This window comes from Culex quinquefasciatus, chromosome 3, assembly GCF_015732765.1.
Source record: "Culex quinquefasciatus strain JHB chromosome 3, VPISU_Cqui_1.0_pri_paternal, whole genome shotgun sequence".
NCBI classification, from domain to species: Eukaryota; Metazoa; Arthropoda; class Insecta; order Diptera; family Culicidae; genus Culex; species Culex quinquefasciatus.
Genome location: NC_051863.1, coordinates 35,575,273 through 35,593,010, shown reverse-complemented (window position 1 = coordinate 35,593,010; position 17,738 = coordinate 35,575,273). Strand labels below are relative to the sequence as shown.

Below are 17,738 nucleotides of genomic sequence, written 5' to 3'. Positions count from 1 at the left end.
ATGTTGAATCAAAATTGAAAATAAGCCGATTGCAGACTTAAATTGAACTTTTCCCATAATCGATTACGATTCCATCAAATGTAATTCAAAATCACGTGCTAACATCATCCGGTCTAGTCGCCGTACAGAAAGCAAGTGCAAAGCCAGCTCTAAAACAAGTAGTTACATTTTATCGACCGTGAAGAAAGGCAAACTTCACACAAACTGGCAAAACTCATCTCAAGTATCGATTCCGGTCGCCGGCACCGATGAAAACCGTCGAAGCGTTACCTTGTTACCACGCTTCGTTATGCAACTTAGGGATGCACTTTGCGATGCAGGTTGTGTGCAGTGATAGTACTCAACAGAAAGGGAAAGGATTGTACTTTCGCATGTTCAACTCGTAACACTAATTTACGGAGTTTTGCAGGGTTTGGCCCTGAAGACCCGCTGCCCTAGATGTTGTAACAATTGTTTTAAGTTATTTGACGTTTGTTTTCTCATATTTTTTTTTTCAACACGCAGGCACACATTCAACTGCTGGTCGTCGTAGCATTGACGGCACAGTTCGGTCCTACACCGGTACAGAGCCGTAGCTACAGCTACTCGAACTTCCACGAGTCCCCGTTCGACGAGTACGAGGACATCAGCAGTACGGGAGCGCACGACGATTCCATAACGCTGGGTTCCGAGAGTGACGAAGTTCACCACAATGCGATCGTAACGCACTCGCAAAAGTCGAACCGTTACTCGGTTCCAATTTACCAAAAGATCGGCGTCCCCGTGCCGCATCCCGTTCCGGTGGCCGTCCCACAGTACGTGAAAATCAACGTGCCCCAGCCGTACCCGGTGCAGGTGAACGTCGAGCAGCAGATCAAGGTGCCGGTGTACAAGATCGTGCCGAAGATCATCGAGCGGCCCGTCCCGTACACGGTGGAGAAGTCCTACCCGGTCGAGGTGGAGAAACCCTTCCCCGTGGAGGTACTAAAGAAGATTGAGGTGCCGGTGCCGAAGCCGTACCCGGTTCCGGTGCCCATCTATCGGCACGTGACGCAGCGCGAGAAGACGCACCGAAGCTGGCGGTATTAAGCTACAGCGGTGATGATGTTGACTAGTTTTTCATTCTTTGTTGATTAATTTATTACTTTTCGACTCTGTTTTGTGTAAGGGTAATTCTCTACCAACTCTCACGAAATCGGGAATAGTTGCCCCGACCACTCTTCGATTTGCGTGAAATTTAGTTCGGATCACGAATCCGAGGTCCGTTTTTTGATATCTCGTGACGGAGGGGCGGTACGACCCCTTCCAATTTTGAACATGCGAAAAAAGAGGTGTTTTCAATAATTTGCAGCCGGTGATGAGATAGAAATTTGGTGTCAAAGGGACTTTAATGTAAAATTAGACGCCCGATTTGATGGCGTACTCCGAATTCCGAAAAAACGTATTTTTCATCGAAAAAAACACTAAAAACTTTTAAAAATTCTCCCATTTTCCGTTACTTGACCGAAATTTTTTTTTGGAACATGTCATTTTAAGGGAAATTTTATGTACTTTTCGAATTTACAATAACCTAGATGGGTAATTTTTTCATTTAGAACATTTTTTTTTTAATTTCGTGTTTTTTTTTCTAACTTTGCATGGTTATCTTTTTAGTGTGATAATGTTCTACAAAGTTGTAGAGCAGACAATTATAAAAAAATGCTACATATACATAAGGGATTTGCTTTAGAACATCACGAGTTATCGCGATTTCACAAAAAAAAAAAAAAATTGAAAAAGTTACTTTTTGGTTTTCTCTTTGCTTTGTTGTCCGTGTCTGTTGCGGATGACGATGAACGGCCATGATCGACGACGACCAACTTTTTCAAAACTTTTTTTTCGTAAAATCGCGATAACTCGTGATGTTTATAAGCAAACTTCTTATGTATACAGCAATTCCATTTGAAAAGAGCCTAAACCGAAAAAATAGTTCTCCGATCGAGCTCAAATTTTTTCTTGGGGTTACTTGGCCAAAATAATTAGACCCGTATATTTTTTGTTTGGCCATTATTTAACCTACATCGTGGTTCGAATAATGGCAATTTTCGTCATTTTTTGCAAAAACCACTTTAAAAAAATCATATCTCCGCGTCATTTCATCCGAATTTAGCTGTCTTAGACACAAAAGAATTGATTAGTGATTAGTTTGGCTATTTGAGAAAAATAGTAAGAAGTTTCAAAAATCTAGCTTAACATTTGAAAAAGTCGTATGAAAACTTAAAATGGCGTTTTGACAAAGAGCCTATGTCTGAAAATATTTTTATCGGATTCCTCGGAAAATTTCACATATTTCTTTCAAAATTGTGGATGTCGAACCGTACGTTTCCGAGATATGATTTTTTGAAAATAAAAACTGATTTTTTAGACGCGGCACGCGCAAAAACAGGAAAAATGACGAAATCAACTTTTTTCACTAAAACTGCGCTAATTTAAAAATTTCAGCGATGACCTATACATGTTAGGGTACCAAAATTTTCGTTATTTAAATACGCAACTTTTGGTACCCTAATATGAAAAGGTCAACGCTGAAATTTTTAAGTTATCGTAGTTTTAGTGAAAAAAGTTGATTTTTTGCCGATTTGGTCATTTTCTTGTTTTTGCGCGTGGCGCGTCAAAAACTCAGTTTTTATTTTCAAAAAATCATGTCTCGGAAACGTATGGTTCGACATCGCCAATTTTTGATATATGATGTGAAATTTTTCTAGGAATCCGATAAAAATATTTTCAGACATAGGCTCTTTGGTCCAGACTCGAGGAGCGGCCGTGGCTGACTGGTTACGGTGTTCGCTTTGTAAGCGAATGGTCCTGGGTTCGATTCCCATCTGCTCCCAACGAGAAAGTATAGGAAATATAAATCTTGAAACTCTGAACATGAACGAAAAATCAAAGTCGCACGAGTCGGGGTTCGATCCCCCGTCCTTTGGATTGGTAAGCAAAAATGCTAACCACTAGGCCATCGCGACTTGGTGAGCTATGACTGGAATTAGGAATACTGTTACTATCAACTATATACGCGCTGGGTCCTTGTCCATTTGACAAGGGTTCGGAAGTTCTAAATAACGTTTGAATCCGATTGGTCCAAACGTTCTTCAGGGCGGGGCTTGTCGATAAAGCTGAAGTACCTCGCGCTCGGCTAGCCAGCGTAGAAATGGGTCACCGAAGCTCGGCAGAGCTAACACCTTCCAAATGCCTATGCGAGTTATTTGCATGTATAGAATGTAGATCTAAAAAATACATGGAAACAACTCAATTTGTAAGAAGCGACCGCGTGGTCCCGTTTGGTTGGTTGCACACACACACACACACACAGGCTCTTTGGTCCAGACTCGTTCAAAACGCCATTTAAAGTTTTCATACGACTTTTTCATTTGATTTTTGAAACTTCTTACTATTTTTCTCAAATAGCCAAACTGATCACCTTTCTTTTGCTTCTAACACAGCTAAAATCGGATGAAATGACGCGGAGATATGCTTTAAAAAAAAGTGGTTTTTGTGAAAAATGACGAAAATTGTCATTTTTCGAACCACCATAGCACGATGTAGGTCACCCCAATGGCCAAACAAAAAAGGGGGTAATTAATTTGGCTAAGGAACCCGCTAGAAAAATTTTGAGCCCGATCGGAGAACTTTTTTTCGGTTTAGGCTCTTTTTTCATTTTTTTTGTAATTGTCCGATCAACTTTGTAGAACATTATTACACTCTAAAAAATAACCCTGCAAAGTTAGAAAAAACACGAAATTTTAAAGTGAAAAAAATTGCTCAAAATGAAAAAATTACCCTTCTAGGGGAAATATACTCATTTTATTCACACTAAGCCGTTCGACCAATTCTCATCACTTATGCGGTTTCCGCTATTAAATTAATATTTTCAGATGTATCAACAATCGAAAGTTGCTTGCTCACTTCTATTTGAGTTATTTATTACTTTGGAACAGACAAAAACACTTTATTTAAGCTGTAATTCATGATCAAAGTGCTGATAGGCCGATAATAGAAATAGGCTGAGAAAGGGTATAGTTCCCCTAGGTCAATGTAGATTAAATTTCCCATAAAATGACATGTTCCAAAAAATTTGACAGTCGAGTAACGGAAAATGGCAGAGTTAAAAAAAATTTTTTTTTTTCGATGAAAAATGCATTTTTTCGGAATTCTGAGTACGCCATCAAATCGGGCGTCTAATTTTACATATAAGTCCCTTTGACACCAAATTTCTATCTCATCACCGTTTCAGGCAGCAAATTATTGAAAAACGGATTCGTGATCAGGGACTAAAGTTACCCCTTTGGACAAAGTTTCACGCAAATCGAAGAGGGGTCGGGGCAACTGCTGTGTGAGTTGGCGAAGAATTACCCGTATGTTTTAAATATAATGGCCATACGAGGAAATGAGTAATCATTTCAAGATGTTTTTATTTTGAAAGAACAAATAAACAGCATTTCCCTGCAAAACAACACGATTCGAAATAAGTTGCGCCTTTCAATTAGGAACATTTTAGTTCCCAAAAAAAGTATAGGTCATAGAGTTAATTTTTGAGTTACCGTCATCAGGGGTGACATTGGTTTCGCAGTTATAGTGAAAATGTTGATTTTTTGTTGTTTTCGTGCGAAAAACCCAGTTTCTATTTCCAAAATACCATATCTAGGAAACGAACGGTCGACATTGTAACTTTCCGAGGAATCCTATTGAAATATTTCAAGACATAGACTCTTTGTTCCAGACACGGAAAAATTGCCAGCGATTCCATGTCAAACGGTAATGATTCACATCAAAAGTGCTCCGATTTGCCGCAAACTTGGCATGGGAGTTCCTTGACAAAAATAATAAGACCCGTATTTTGATTAACAATAAGGGTGCTCCTATTCTGAAATAGGGTGGTCCAAAAAATAAGGTTTTTTGGAAATTTTCTCAAAAACCCAATTTTTCATAAAATCATATCCCCGTCTGAACAAATTTTAGAGCGCCACATTTTTAAAGAAAGGTTATTATACTTGGGCTTTTAATGATAAATATGTTGAGATCCGAAAAAAAAACTTGCTGAATATTTGAAAAGGTTCTATGGAAATTTCATTTGGTCCTTTAGAAAATCTGGCCAGATACGATAAAAAATCCGGAAAAAATCTGGCAGCTGAAAATCTATCAATATTAAATGGGGAAATGGAAAGAGGACATGAATTTACTGGATGCCTTGTAAAATTTTGATGGCTATATTTTCGGCCTCAAACAAATTTAATTTAGATTTTAAGAGCGATTTTTTCACCAATGTGTAACAGGTCGTATTGAGGTGCTCTGATTTGGATGAAACTTTCAGCATTTGTTTGTCTTTACATGAGATGAACTCATGCCAAATATGAGCCCTCTGAGACAAAGGGAAGTGGGGTAAAATGGGCATTGAAGTTAGAGGTAAAAAAAACATGAAAAATAATAAAATTGCTCCCATTTGCGTAAGACTTGATCAATTCCAACTCTTTTAGATGCATTCAAAAGATCTTTTGAAGCACTTCAAAATGTGCCATAGACATCCATGATTGGTTTGACTTTTTCTCATAGCTTTTGCAAATTACTGTTAATTTTTTTTAAAACCTGAACATCTTTTTGCATTAGCCTCCAGCACTCATACTCCCATAGGTCAAAAACAAAACAAAAAATAAAACAAACCATCCACATTAACGACCCCCGGGTCTTTTGTGGTCTCTATTGCAAGTTTCTGCTCGAACCTAGGAGTCCGAAGGCTTGAATGGGGAGAGCACCCAAACCTCTTTTACTCCAAGGAACCTTCCAACCCAGTGTTTGAACTGACGACCTTTGGATTGTGAGTCCAACCGCCGCCAGCGATTCCACCGGAGTAGGCTTGGTTTGGTGTGTTGTTTGTACTTATGGCATGGAAACAACTCCTACACCTGGAATGACTTAACGGCCTAACAACCAAGGCCGGGACCGACATTTTACTTCCTCATCCGATGGAAGGTTGCAGCAGATGGGAATCGAACCCAGAATCATCCGCTTACAAAGCGGACAGCGTAACCATTCGGCCACGCACTCCCATAGGTCAAATGATAGGTAATTTCATGGACTATAAGCCTACGGTATTAACTTTTTGGCCAATCGCAGTTTTTCTCATAGTTTTTCGATTTTTCTATTACAAACATTTTACAACGTTAGTTTTTGCCCTGTACTGCCCACCATTGAAAAAACGGCTAATATCCACTTTTGGCAAAAATGAGATATCAGCACCAGGCGGTAGAGGATGTTCCAACACATCTCCTGCAACTTGAATTTCACTGAAATAGAGTTTAGACTCGGCTGCCGATGCGAAAAACCAAACGGCTAATATGCCACTCTTATGGGAAATTGCCTTGACGGAGATTTTGTGACAAACACTAAAACGCGTTTTTCTCGGAATACTTGATTTGGCATAATAGCCGAATTTTCAATTATGGGCAGTGTAGGCCGCCATAGCGGCATTTTTTGGTCTCAATTTTGTCATATTCGGAATCCTTGGAATGAAATTACCTATCTTTTGACCTATGGGAGTATGGGTGTTGGAGGCTGTTGCAAAAAGATATTAAAGTTTTAAAAAAATCCATTTTTAACAGTAATTTTCAAAAGCTATGAGAAAAAAGTCAAACCAAACCTGGATGTCTATGGCACATTTTTAAGTGCATCAAAAGATCTTTCAAATGCATTTAAGAGAGTTGGAATTGATATAGTTTTACGCAACTGGGATCAATTTTATTATTTTTCATGTTTTTTTGACCTCAAACTTCAATGCCCGTTTTACCCCACTTCCCTTTGTCGTAGAGGGCTCATATTTGGCACGAGTTCATCTCATGTAAAGACAAACAAACCCTGAATGTTTCATCCAAATCGGAGCACCTAGAACAAACCGAACAATTTTTACAAATACTGTCTCTTAAGTTAACTTAGTTACAAGCTTTTTAACAAAATACATATAAATTTTAGGTAAAATTGTTAAAAAGTCGGAATTTTGCTTGAAATTTGCTAAAACTAGTTTTGTTTATAAAATTATTGATTTATATTGCATTATGTACTGAATTCGAAGCACGAATCACAAGTTTTCACATCTTACCGGAAATTTGTTAATCTGAAATTGCCTATAAATTTGGATATTTTTTAATTGTGTATCAAAAAGACATATTATTTATTATTTACAAATTTATTTAACCTTCTCTAAATTGTCCAAAGAATCCGAAAATGCATTCCGTTTTCCGATTCAAAATCATGTTCATTGAGTAAATCATGACACTTTGAGAAGTTTAAAATAATGACCTTCATCAACATTTTCTTAAATATAGTTAACTAACTATTTAAACTTTTCAAAATTTTATGAAAATTTCTTCTTGCGGTACTTTGAACACTTCGCTAGGGTCGGTATGATTTTAAACCATTCCGTACGTATTTTAATTACGATACTCGGCGGCTATTTTTGGTCCATTCTGCAATATGACCCAAAAGTTTCAGGGTTTCGCCCGTTAAAACTTATAATTAAAATTTTGAGACTCAAAAATAGGAAGAAAAACAGATTTTTTGATAAAAGTTAATTTAAAAACCTTTATTTTTTGTAATTACAATGTTGCTGAAAACAGCAAAACTATCCGAAATTTCTCAAAAAAAAAAAAATAATAATAAAATAAATAAAATAAATAAGATACTTGAATATTTCCGTTCTATTGTTCAATGGACAGCTGCCAACATTGTATGGAACCTTGTAAAGACGAACCAAATGACACAAAATGGCCTTTTTTGTCGGAAGAATGGCCCTTAAAGTTGGAGACAAATGAAAAATAACAAATAAAATCCTTTTCTCGAATTCGTGGATAACCATATCAAAAAGGGATATTTTTCACCAATTTCAACAACATAAATCGACTCGAAATCGAGTCAGTAGGTGTCTCTGAATTTGGGATTTTTTAATTGTCACCCTTTTGTCCATTCTCCCATAAATGCTCAAACCTCAACCTTATCCGATTTGGCACTTTTTGGGTATAGTTTGACTAAGGAATTGAGAAGGCAAAATAGTATTCAAAGTTTTACTCACTCTTGTCAAAGTACGGCAGCCAGGTGTACGTTTGCCCCTTGATCGTCTGGTTGTCATGCTCGGAGCACTGCTGCGCCCTAAACGAGGCCATCTCCGGCGGACAGGGCTGGGTGTTGCACGTCTTGTAGCGTGCCCGCTCCCCCGTACAGAACAGTCCCCCGTGAGCGGGTGACGGATGGTCACACTCACGTGTCTGCCGGGCCACGCCGGCGCCACACGATCGCGAACACTCACTCCACGCGCTCCACCCGCCCCAACCTCCGTCCACCGGCGCTGGCAAATCTTCGACGTCGACGCACTGCTGATTTTGGCACCACTTGTGTTTGCCACAGTGCGTACCAGGGGCGGCTGGCCGCATGTTGGTCATGCAGACTTCATCTACCAGGCACCACAGCTGGACGCAGATCTCGTCCAGTTTGGAGCACACGGTTACCTCTTCGTCCGTGGAGTTGAACTGCTGGCGGCACTGGAGGTCGGCGTTGTACATTGCTCCGGGGGGGAGTTCCGGGTAGATGTACTCCTGCTGGTTTGGGGGATCCTCGAGACACTTGCCGAGGCCCAAGCTGGTGAGTAAAAGTTGATGAGTGTTTTAGATTGGTGTAATAACTAATTAACTCACTCCAAAAAGTGTGTAATGTCCCTGCGACTGCAATTTGACCAGGAAACCTGGACCGTGTCCGCTTCGAAACTTGGCGTCATGATGTGCAGGATGGGTCCTATCCGGTGGTCGCAACCCGTTTTCGCAGTATCGTGGTACATCCCAAAACTAAAGATGAGAGAGGGAGAAAACAAGAGAGTGAGAATCCAAGCGCTTCTTAGTCGAATATTGAGGTTGCATACTTTCAGGAGAATTCCAACGCAAACGCTTCGGATACAAAGTACCATGCGAATACATTGAAACCAGATTTAAGACATTCATCAAAAACAAGCCAACAGGTAGACCGAGAACGAAACTAATTCTAATGGTCATCGATTTGTCACTGCGAAGCGTAATAGAACCTGGCTAATGTGCATAAGGTGTTGAATTATACGCCAATTTAGCCGCATGGCCGACCGGGTTCCAATTGACGATTCGTCGTCGTCGTCATGGCACGAAGCCGGGAGCCCAAAGATTTATTATGACCAGGAGTGAATAAATCAAATTCGCCGGGGGTGTCGTGGTCGTGCGAAGAAATGATACCCCGGACGGACATTTGATATCTGGAACACGCCGGGGATTGGTGGAGGTGGGCAAGGAGAGTTTTAAACGTTCTTTAAAGCATGTTGGAGTTGACCGTTTGCCTTGGAGTCACCCACAGTGTGTTTAGTTGTATAATTAACCCCTCAATTTACTAAATGGTGCGAACACGTTTGAGTAATTGGCAGTGGGTTGTTACAACAACAACAACTCAAAGTCGAAGCATGATATTATCTACTATCTAAATCTTTTCGGATTTTTTGTTTTTCCCGAATTAAGGCAGTCAGGGATGGTATTTTCTCGTTTCCTCGCCGATGGCGAGGGTTTTTAGATATCGTCCCTCGCTCAAATCATCAAATTGTCGGCGTTCTCCCAAAACTGCATCAAGAGAGCGAAGCGAAAAAGACGCCGATGAAATAGCGAGCAACGAACATACCGATGCGTAAGACGGAAAAAAATCTCTCACACAGCCAGTCCCCTTGCTCAAAAAGCAAGAGAAAGAGCAATCGTGAAATTATCTCGCCCGTAAGCCCTGTAGAAATGAGTTCATTTGTGTGCGTGAGCTCCAGTGTATGTATACAGCAATTTCGTGTGCGTGCCTCTCCGGTTGGAACGATAGTTCCATCGGAGCCAGCGAGAGGGTATTTCTCGTCGATGTGATGGGCTTTCGATATTCGCGATAGCAAGCCGACCATCACTCGGCTGCGAAAGAGAAGAGAAATTTTAAGATACGAGGAACGCACCGAAATATGCATCAATGATAGTGCGATGGTGATGGTTTACCTACCCTGAAGGCAGTCATTTTGAGCAAACTTGCACCTTGAAAAAGGATAATTTTATTGATTACGTGTCTTCGGCTAAGTTGTAGATTATAACTGGAAATTTTCAGAAAATAGACACTAACTCATTAAACGAAATAAAGCAAGGGTGATCAACCTCCGACCTGAGGTGTCTCATGAAAATCGTCAATTGACTGTTTTTTTAAACCCTTTATGAAACTTTGATCATGATTTGAATGTAATTTACATAAGAACGAATGTTTACATATGTACTAGACTGACTCGTCGTTATATGGAAAATAAAAAAAAAATGATCGAAGCAAACCAGAACAAAGTTGTTTTGATATCATTTGGGCCGCAAAACAACCCCAACAATTTGGGAGCGATTTGTTGCGTCTACACTTTGCGGATTGCGTTTGAATTTTGGATGGGAATTAGTATGGAAAAAAACTATTTTTTTTAACTTTTTGATTTTTATCATTCTTATTTTCCACTAAGCTTTTCAAATCAACACAATAGCGTTACAATTGAGAAAATTCGCTAAAACTTTCTAGAAGAAAGTATTGTGCTAACTTGCTCCTGTCAAAAGATACGGCGACCTCAAAACTGGTCAAAAACTTGTTATTTGCTCGGAAATCACGTCGGACCAGTTTTGACAACGCTGTATCTTTTGACAGGAGCATGATAGCACAATGCTATCTTCGAGAAAGTTTACGGATTCTTCGGACAATTTAACATAATATGTGTAAACATGGTAAAGTTTCATTAACAGGATGCCGAGTTATGATTTTTTGGAAATAAACACTGACTCCACAATAGGGTGACTATAAAAAATCGACATCAGAGATACCCTCTGATTCGATTCCTTAGGCAAAAATATGTATCTGTGCCAATTTTGAGGCAAATCTGTTAAGGTTGAGGGGTCGCTTTTTATCGTTGAAGTTTATATGGAGAAAATCACTAAAATGTATGAGGAAAAAAATCGCTTCAGGATTTTGGCAGCAGGTGGCCCAGGTCTCGCTCAATTTTGTTTTGTTTATAATTTCAACTTTGTCGAAGTGTGCAAGGAGATCCGAATTGATCTTGATTGTTGGTGATTTTTTTTAGTAAAAAGTATTTTCTCAATACTTCCCATATACTCCTTATTTCCTTTCAAGTATGAAAGCCGATTTATTTTCATCGCATTGCTAATAACTCTTCAGGATCAACTCGGATCTTCTTGAACGCTTCGACAAAGTTGTTGGAAATTAAATTTCCTAGAAGAATCTCACACTTGGACAATTCTGGTCGAGACTCGCGTCATCTGCTGCTAAAATCCTGAAGCGATGTTTTTCCCCATACATTTTGCGATTTATCCCATATAAACTTCAACGATAAAAAGCGACCGCTTAACCTTAACCGATTTGGCTGAAAATTGGCACAGTTACTTATTATTGCCTAAAGAATCGGGTCAGGGGGTATCCCTTTAGATTTTTCAAAATTTTCAATTTTTCTAGTCACCCAATCTTTTTTTTCAAATTTTAACATTCATATCACTTGTAAATAAAAGAGTTTTAGTAAATGATTTATGTACAGTCGACTCTCTGGTTGTCAATATCCAAGGGACCATCGAGGAAGAGAATCATCAGTTTACAGAGCGATGCAGAATGAAGACTCGATTGAATTTTTTTTTGATACCCAGCTATGGGAGAGAATCATGGCAACGTCCATCAAACAAAAACAAACTAATGTCAAACACCCTTCAAAGCTTCGTTTCACCAAGAAAAATGTCTATGCAAGCCATGAGAAAGTGAAATTATTGACAACCGGAAAAGATTTTTAAAGCAAACAGAATCCAAGGGACCGTCGAGACAGAGATCCTTCAAGCAAAGGAAAATATCGAGGAATGAAGATAATTGAAGTATGCAGTTTGAAGGGACTGAAGAATTCATCGATAGATGGAGAATTATTGATATCGAGAAGATCGACAGCAAGAGAGTCGACTGTATTTGTCTAGGAGAGTTGTTCCATCCTGCATTGTTCGTGATTCCGAGGTTCTTACCACAAAAATACTGCTTCGGGTAGAGCGTCCAATTTCGATTATTCGAAGGTTTGTACGGGACTTTGGATAATCAAATCACGTACATTTCTTTTATTTTTTTCTTTTTCTTGTTTTAAACATCAAATTCGTGTTCTGGGACGCCATTTTAGTCAAATTTGAATAGTTGATTGCTTATTGAATAATAAAATGCATTTTTTTTTCAATATTTCGTCACCGCCATATTGGCCGCCATCTTGGATTAAAAAAAAGTAAAAATAAGACAGCGAAAATATTTTTTTTCGTGATTCGATCATCCGAAATTTCGATTATCCGATGTGAAATTTTTCCGAGGCTTTCGGATAATCGAGTCAGACTGTATTGTAAAACATTGAGTTGTGATTTCATGAAAAACTATTTAATAGTGTTTCATGTTAAATAGCGCTAGACATTAGATTTTTAAGGCATATTCAATGATTATCTATTTATTGACAAGTTGAAAATACTTGTTCTGAAATAAGTAGTTAGCCATGAAAAACATTATTTCTGATTTTTTATTCATTTCAACTTTATGTTCACTGAGACAAATTAAAAAGCAATTTTATAAATGTGGAGCATAGATTTTCACTGTCCAAACACTTTGATTAAGAAAATATTTCTCAACAAAAAATAATAATAATATATTTTTTTGATTTGATACAATTGGAAAGACAGCATAAAAAATTAGAAGATTTATAATACTTTCTTAAAGTTTCGTTAAATTTTAAAAGCATTAAAGACCATTAAAGTTGCTGTTCTATACAATTCTGTAACAAAATATCAATCAGAAACAGGATTAGAATTATTTTTGTTATATTTACAATTTCCCGGGATTTCCCGGAAAATTTGTTGAAAATTTCCCGTTTCTCGGGAATTTTGTAGCCTCGGGAAATTGGACGCTCTAACTTCGGGGAACCAATTTAGAACTTTTTTTCAAAGGAACTATTGTTCAGTATGAAATTCTACGTTTTTTGGCCATGTTGATCCTAGGGTGGTCCTGAATTTTCTCATTTTTACAAATACTATCTCCGAACCATTATGAGGTAGGGGTATCCATTCTTGGGCAGTATTGTAGTGCTAACCATTCTGAACAACTTTGGTGAGGACACCAAATTTCTATCTCTTAATCTGCATTTTATATGAAAAGTGCTAGGGTTACCCTTCAAAAAAGTGTTTTCATTTTATACCTTTCTTGTTTTATTTTTGGCAATTTTAGTGTCTTCGGAGCACATTTAGAGAATAAAAAAACGCGTCTTTTGACAAAAGAGCAAAACTGATAGCTTTTTATGTAAAAGTGATTTAACGGTTTTGATGAGCCTTTTTCAAATGTTTGTATCTTTTTTTGGTGAAAACAAAAAAAAAACATTCTTTTTGTTGCATTTGAAAGCTCAAGACTTCTTCTTTACAAAAAGGAAAAATCTAAGGAGGGTTTTTTTTAAATAACTCAAATTTTAGGATCATCAGGTTTCGGAGATGGTTTTTGAAAAGATTAGAAAATTCAGGACCACTCTAGAATCAACATGGCCTAAAGACGTAGAGCTTCATACTGAATAATAGTTCCTTTGACACCAAAGCTCTAAATTGCTTCCCGGAAGCAGAAATAATCTTTTCCTGCTAAAATCACTTCTCAGATCACTGTGCCTTGTCTGAAAAAAATCTTCAATCATGCTCGAAAGTAAGTACTTTTGGTCCGATAAAACAAATAAAAAAAAACATAAAAATATAAAACAGAAAATGGTACAATGTCAAAATTGAGTTTTATTAAAAAAAAAAAAAACAGAGCAATCCACTTTAACGACCCCCGGGTCTTTTGTGGTCTCTGTTGCAAGTTTCTGCTCATTTCCAGGCGTCCGAAAATTATGTGTGGTGAGTCACCCAAAACCTCTTTTACGCAAATGGACCGACGTTTTACTTCCCCATCCGATGAAAGGCCAGGAGGATAAGGCGGGAATCGAACCCGCGCCCCATAGCAACTTTGGGATCGGCAGCCAAAGCCGCTAACCACCGCGCCACGAGGCCCGGTTTTAGTAAGTACACGTGAAATTAAAAATGGGCTTCTGCAGTTACGGGATTATGAACGTTTTCTTTACACGTTTGGATGGAAAGGCCCCAATTGGTTCTCATTGGTCAAGAGAACTTTCCTCAAGTCATTGTCATTCTTCTAGAAGCATTCCGTTACACACTCACTGCGGAGGTGATTTGCACCAACTAAATTACGCGCAGTTGTACATCGTTAGGGCAATTCGCTACCAATTGAACATTTTACACTCGGTCCAAGACGCTTCAAACTACCCGTTCCCCCCGCGGACCCAATCCGCACACACACACGTGCGAATGTATGTAAAGCTCTAAATGAAAAATTAGCCCTAATCTAAATAATTGCGGAATAATTAATCGCACCCTGCACCTGTCTTGAATGGCCGATCAACCGACGAAACCGGGTGTAGGGACATGTCGTTGTTGTCGTTGCGTCTCGTACGTGTTTCCCCTCGCGGCCCGGAATTCAGAGGGGAAACCAGGGTGAGGGTTGGCTGGGGGAAGATCCGTGAGGCAGGAACGAATGTGCTTTTGTCACGCTTGTTCGGCGCACTTTACATCTCGTTAGCATATTATTATAATTGTTATGGACAAGTTGGTGACTTTCTGAGGTGCATAAAAAGTGGCTTAATTGTCCCTCCCATGATCTGTTCTTTTTCTTTTCTTCCCCCATGGCTTTATAAGCTGACGTCCGCGGAGAAGTCTGTGCTGGAGTTGAGATCGTCCTATTCTTCGCACCTTCAATCGTTGGTATAATGTCTTGATTCATGAAAACCACACGCGAGATGGGGATCACATTTGGGAACGAGCGTTCTAGATTCTAGAGATAGAGAGTCAATAACACCATTAAGAATTGGGAGCGTTTATTGCTCCTATTTCACCTTGCATCCAGCTCCATCAAAACAGGTTTGACGGATTTTGAACAGGTTATTAATTCACAAAAGGCATGACTTACAGTTCCTTACCAATTGGGATCAATTTTGATGCGGTCATGCGGATTATAGTATTCCAAGGCCAAATGTGATATTGGCCCATTGAAACGACTTTGAATATGGCACTGATTAAAAATAATAATTAAAAGGCGAGCAGACCAAGAAGAGTTTTTATTTTTCCCGTGTTAGGAGGTCATTTTGAGCAACTTTTGTTCTGCGAAAAACTTTACTTCATTGCTATATGTTTTTCTTGTTTCATTTTTAGTATTTTAATTTGCATTTATCTTGTTTGGTTTATGTTTGTTTTTGGTAGTGTTTGTTCTATTCACCCACCTCCTATCATTACATTTTGCCTATCTATTTTTTTCAAGTTTTTATAGTTTAAATATTTTAATCGTTGATCGATAAATTACGTCGTTTGTATTTTGTGGAGGGTTATTCGAGGATTTTTAACGTAATTTTTTGACCTAAATTGCGACTTACAATTGAGAAAATATCAGAAAGGCGTTATTTTTTATATTTTTTAAAGAAGATCTTTGGGCAATTCTCTACCAAAACTAGAAATGGATTTTATTTGTATGATTATTCACAATAAAATAGGCACACGGAAACAATGCCGATTTTTTAATACACTTTTTTTCACGAACACTTAATTTCCCATAATCCGTATTTTTTACTCTGGATTTTTTTTTATTGGTTTAGGTTATGATTTATTTTTTTGAAAAAATAGTGTTTTTGGATATAATTAAAATTATACACAAACAATTTTTATGACCTTATTTTTTTTTATGTTAAAATTTAGATTTTAGCGAAATATTTGTAGTTTTTCGAATTTGAAAAAGACCATGAGTGACCATCTTAGAATTTTTTTTGAAAATTTCAGAAAATTTACTATAAAATTGTTTGAGAAACGTTGAAGATTGGACTTATGGCTGATGGGATACAGCGACTTAAAGCAAGTATTCTAAGTCTCACCCAAACAACCCTCCATTTTCTAATGTCGATTTCTCAGCAAGGTAATTCTCCGCCAACTCACACAGCATTTGCCCCGACCCCTCTTCGATTTGCGTGAAACTTTGTCCTAAGGGGTAACTTTTGTCCCTGATCACGAATCCGAGGTCCATTTTTTGATATCTCGTGACGGAGGGGCGGTACGACCCCTTCAAATTTTGAACATGCAAAAAAAGAGGTATTTTTCAATAATTTGCAGCCTGAAACGGTGATGAGATAGAAATTTGGTGTCAAAGGAACTTTTATGTAAAATTAGACGCCCGATTTGATGGCGTACTCAGAATTCCGAAAAAACGTATTTTTCATCGAAAAAAACGCTAAAAAAGTTTTAAAAATTCTCCCATTTTCCGTTACTTGACTGTAAAAAATTTTGGAACATGTCATTTTATGGGAAATTAAATGTACTTTTCGAATCTACATTGACCCAGAAGGGTCATTCTTTCATTTAGAACAAAATTTTTCATTTCAAAATTTCGTGTTTTTTCTAACTTTGCAGGGTTATTTTTTAGAGTGTAACAATGTTCTACAAAGTAGTAGAGCAGACAATTACAAAAATTTTGATACAGAGACATAAGGGTTATCGCGATTTTACGAAAAAAAGTTTTGAAAAAGTTGGTCGTCATCGATCATGGCCGTTCATGGTCACCCGCGACAGACACGGACGACGAAACTAAGAGAAACGCAAAGTTAGAAAAAACTAGAAATTCTAAAATGAAAATTTTTGTTCTAAATGAAAAAAAAATTTTAAGCGAACACTCACGAAAAGCAGCATTTATAGAGAAAATTTCCTGGCAACACTGGCTCACTCCAACAGGCGCTGCGGTAGTGTTGGTAGCCACCCTTTGTTCTTTATTTGCCTTCGCTTCTCGTTCGGTTTTCTTCAGCCTTCGATTGGAATGGGTAGTCAAAATTAAAACGTCAAAAGACTTGGCGCGTTTGTTTTTTTGATGGCGCTTGCTATTTATTTACATGATTCGGGATTATTTTTCAAGTGAGTGACCAACTAATGTGCAAAAGAACATGTTGCCGAAAGTTGGGGGCAGTTTTGTATCGAATGCGCCGTGAAAATGTAAGCGAAAGCGTGTGTCACCGTGTGTGCCACCAAAATGACGAGAAATGGTCTCGCAAAATAGAAATTATGATCAAAAGTGCATTAAAATTGATCTTTCTGGCCAGTAAATGGCATAAATTTGCGTGCTTACTTGAGGCGGTGCTGTTGCAGGTAAGTTTATAGCCTAAATAGTATTTTTGGAGCTTTAATCACTGAAAAATTCAAGTTTCGCAACGGTTGTTGTAGTCGATAAATGCCGAAATTTCAAATCTTTAAAATGTTTAAAAACTGCTCTAGACTCTAGCCCCGGTTCGCCCCAGTTGACAGTAATGTTAGCAAGTCTATTGAACATCATTTTATTAATTCTTGTTGAAAATCATCTTATTTTTTTTTCCAAAAATGATACTTTCAAAATATTTGCTGGTGAAAAAGATGAGACGATTTGGCAGGGATTTGTTTTTTTGCTGTAAAAATATTTATTTATTTATTTACTTAGCCTTACGAAACCTAATTGTACTCTACAACAGCTGCATGCTGTACTGTGTTGTGTCAGTTTCAATTACAATTATCATCAAGTTTCGTTATCGGCGAGTCCCGATCTCCGGCACCGATACGTGCACA

The 17,738-nt window shown here is 38.1% G+C and overlaps 1 protein-coding gene across 1 annotated transcript in view; it reads right to left on the bottom strand.

The window, feature by feature from the left end:
- Window positions 1-17,738, bottom strand: part of LOC6053164 (A disintegrin and metalloproteinase with thrombospondin motifs 7) — an 83,721-nt gene that overhangs the window by 19,143 nt on the left and 46,840 nt on the right. The window contains exons 9-10 of the mRNA XM_038259063.1: window positions 8,694-8,840; window positions 8,075-8,637 (exon numbers count right to left, since the gene is read on the bottom strand). Of these exons, the coding sequence (XP_038114991.1) occupies window positions 8,075-8,637; window positions 8,694-8,840 (710 nt within the window). The remainder of the gene's footprint in view (window positions 1-8,074; window positions 8,638-8,693; window positions 8,841-17,738) is intronic.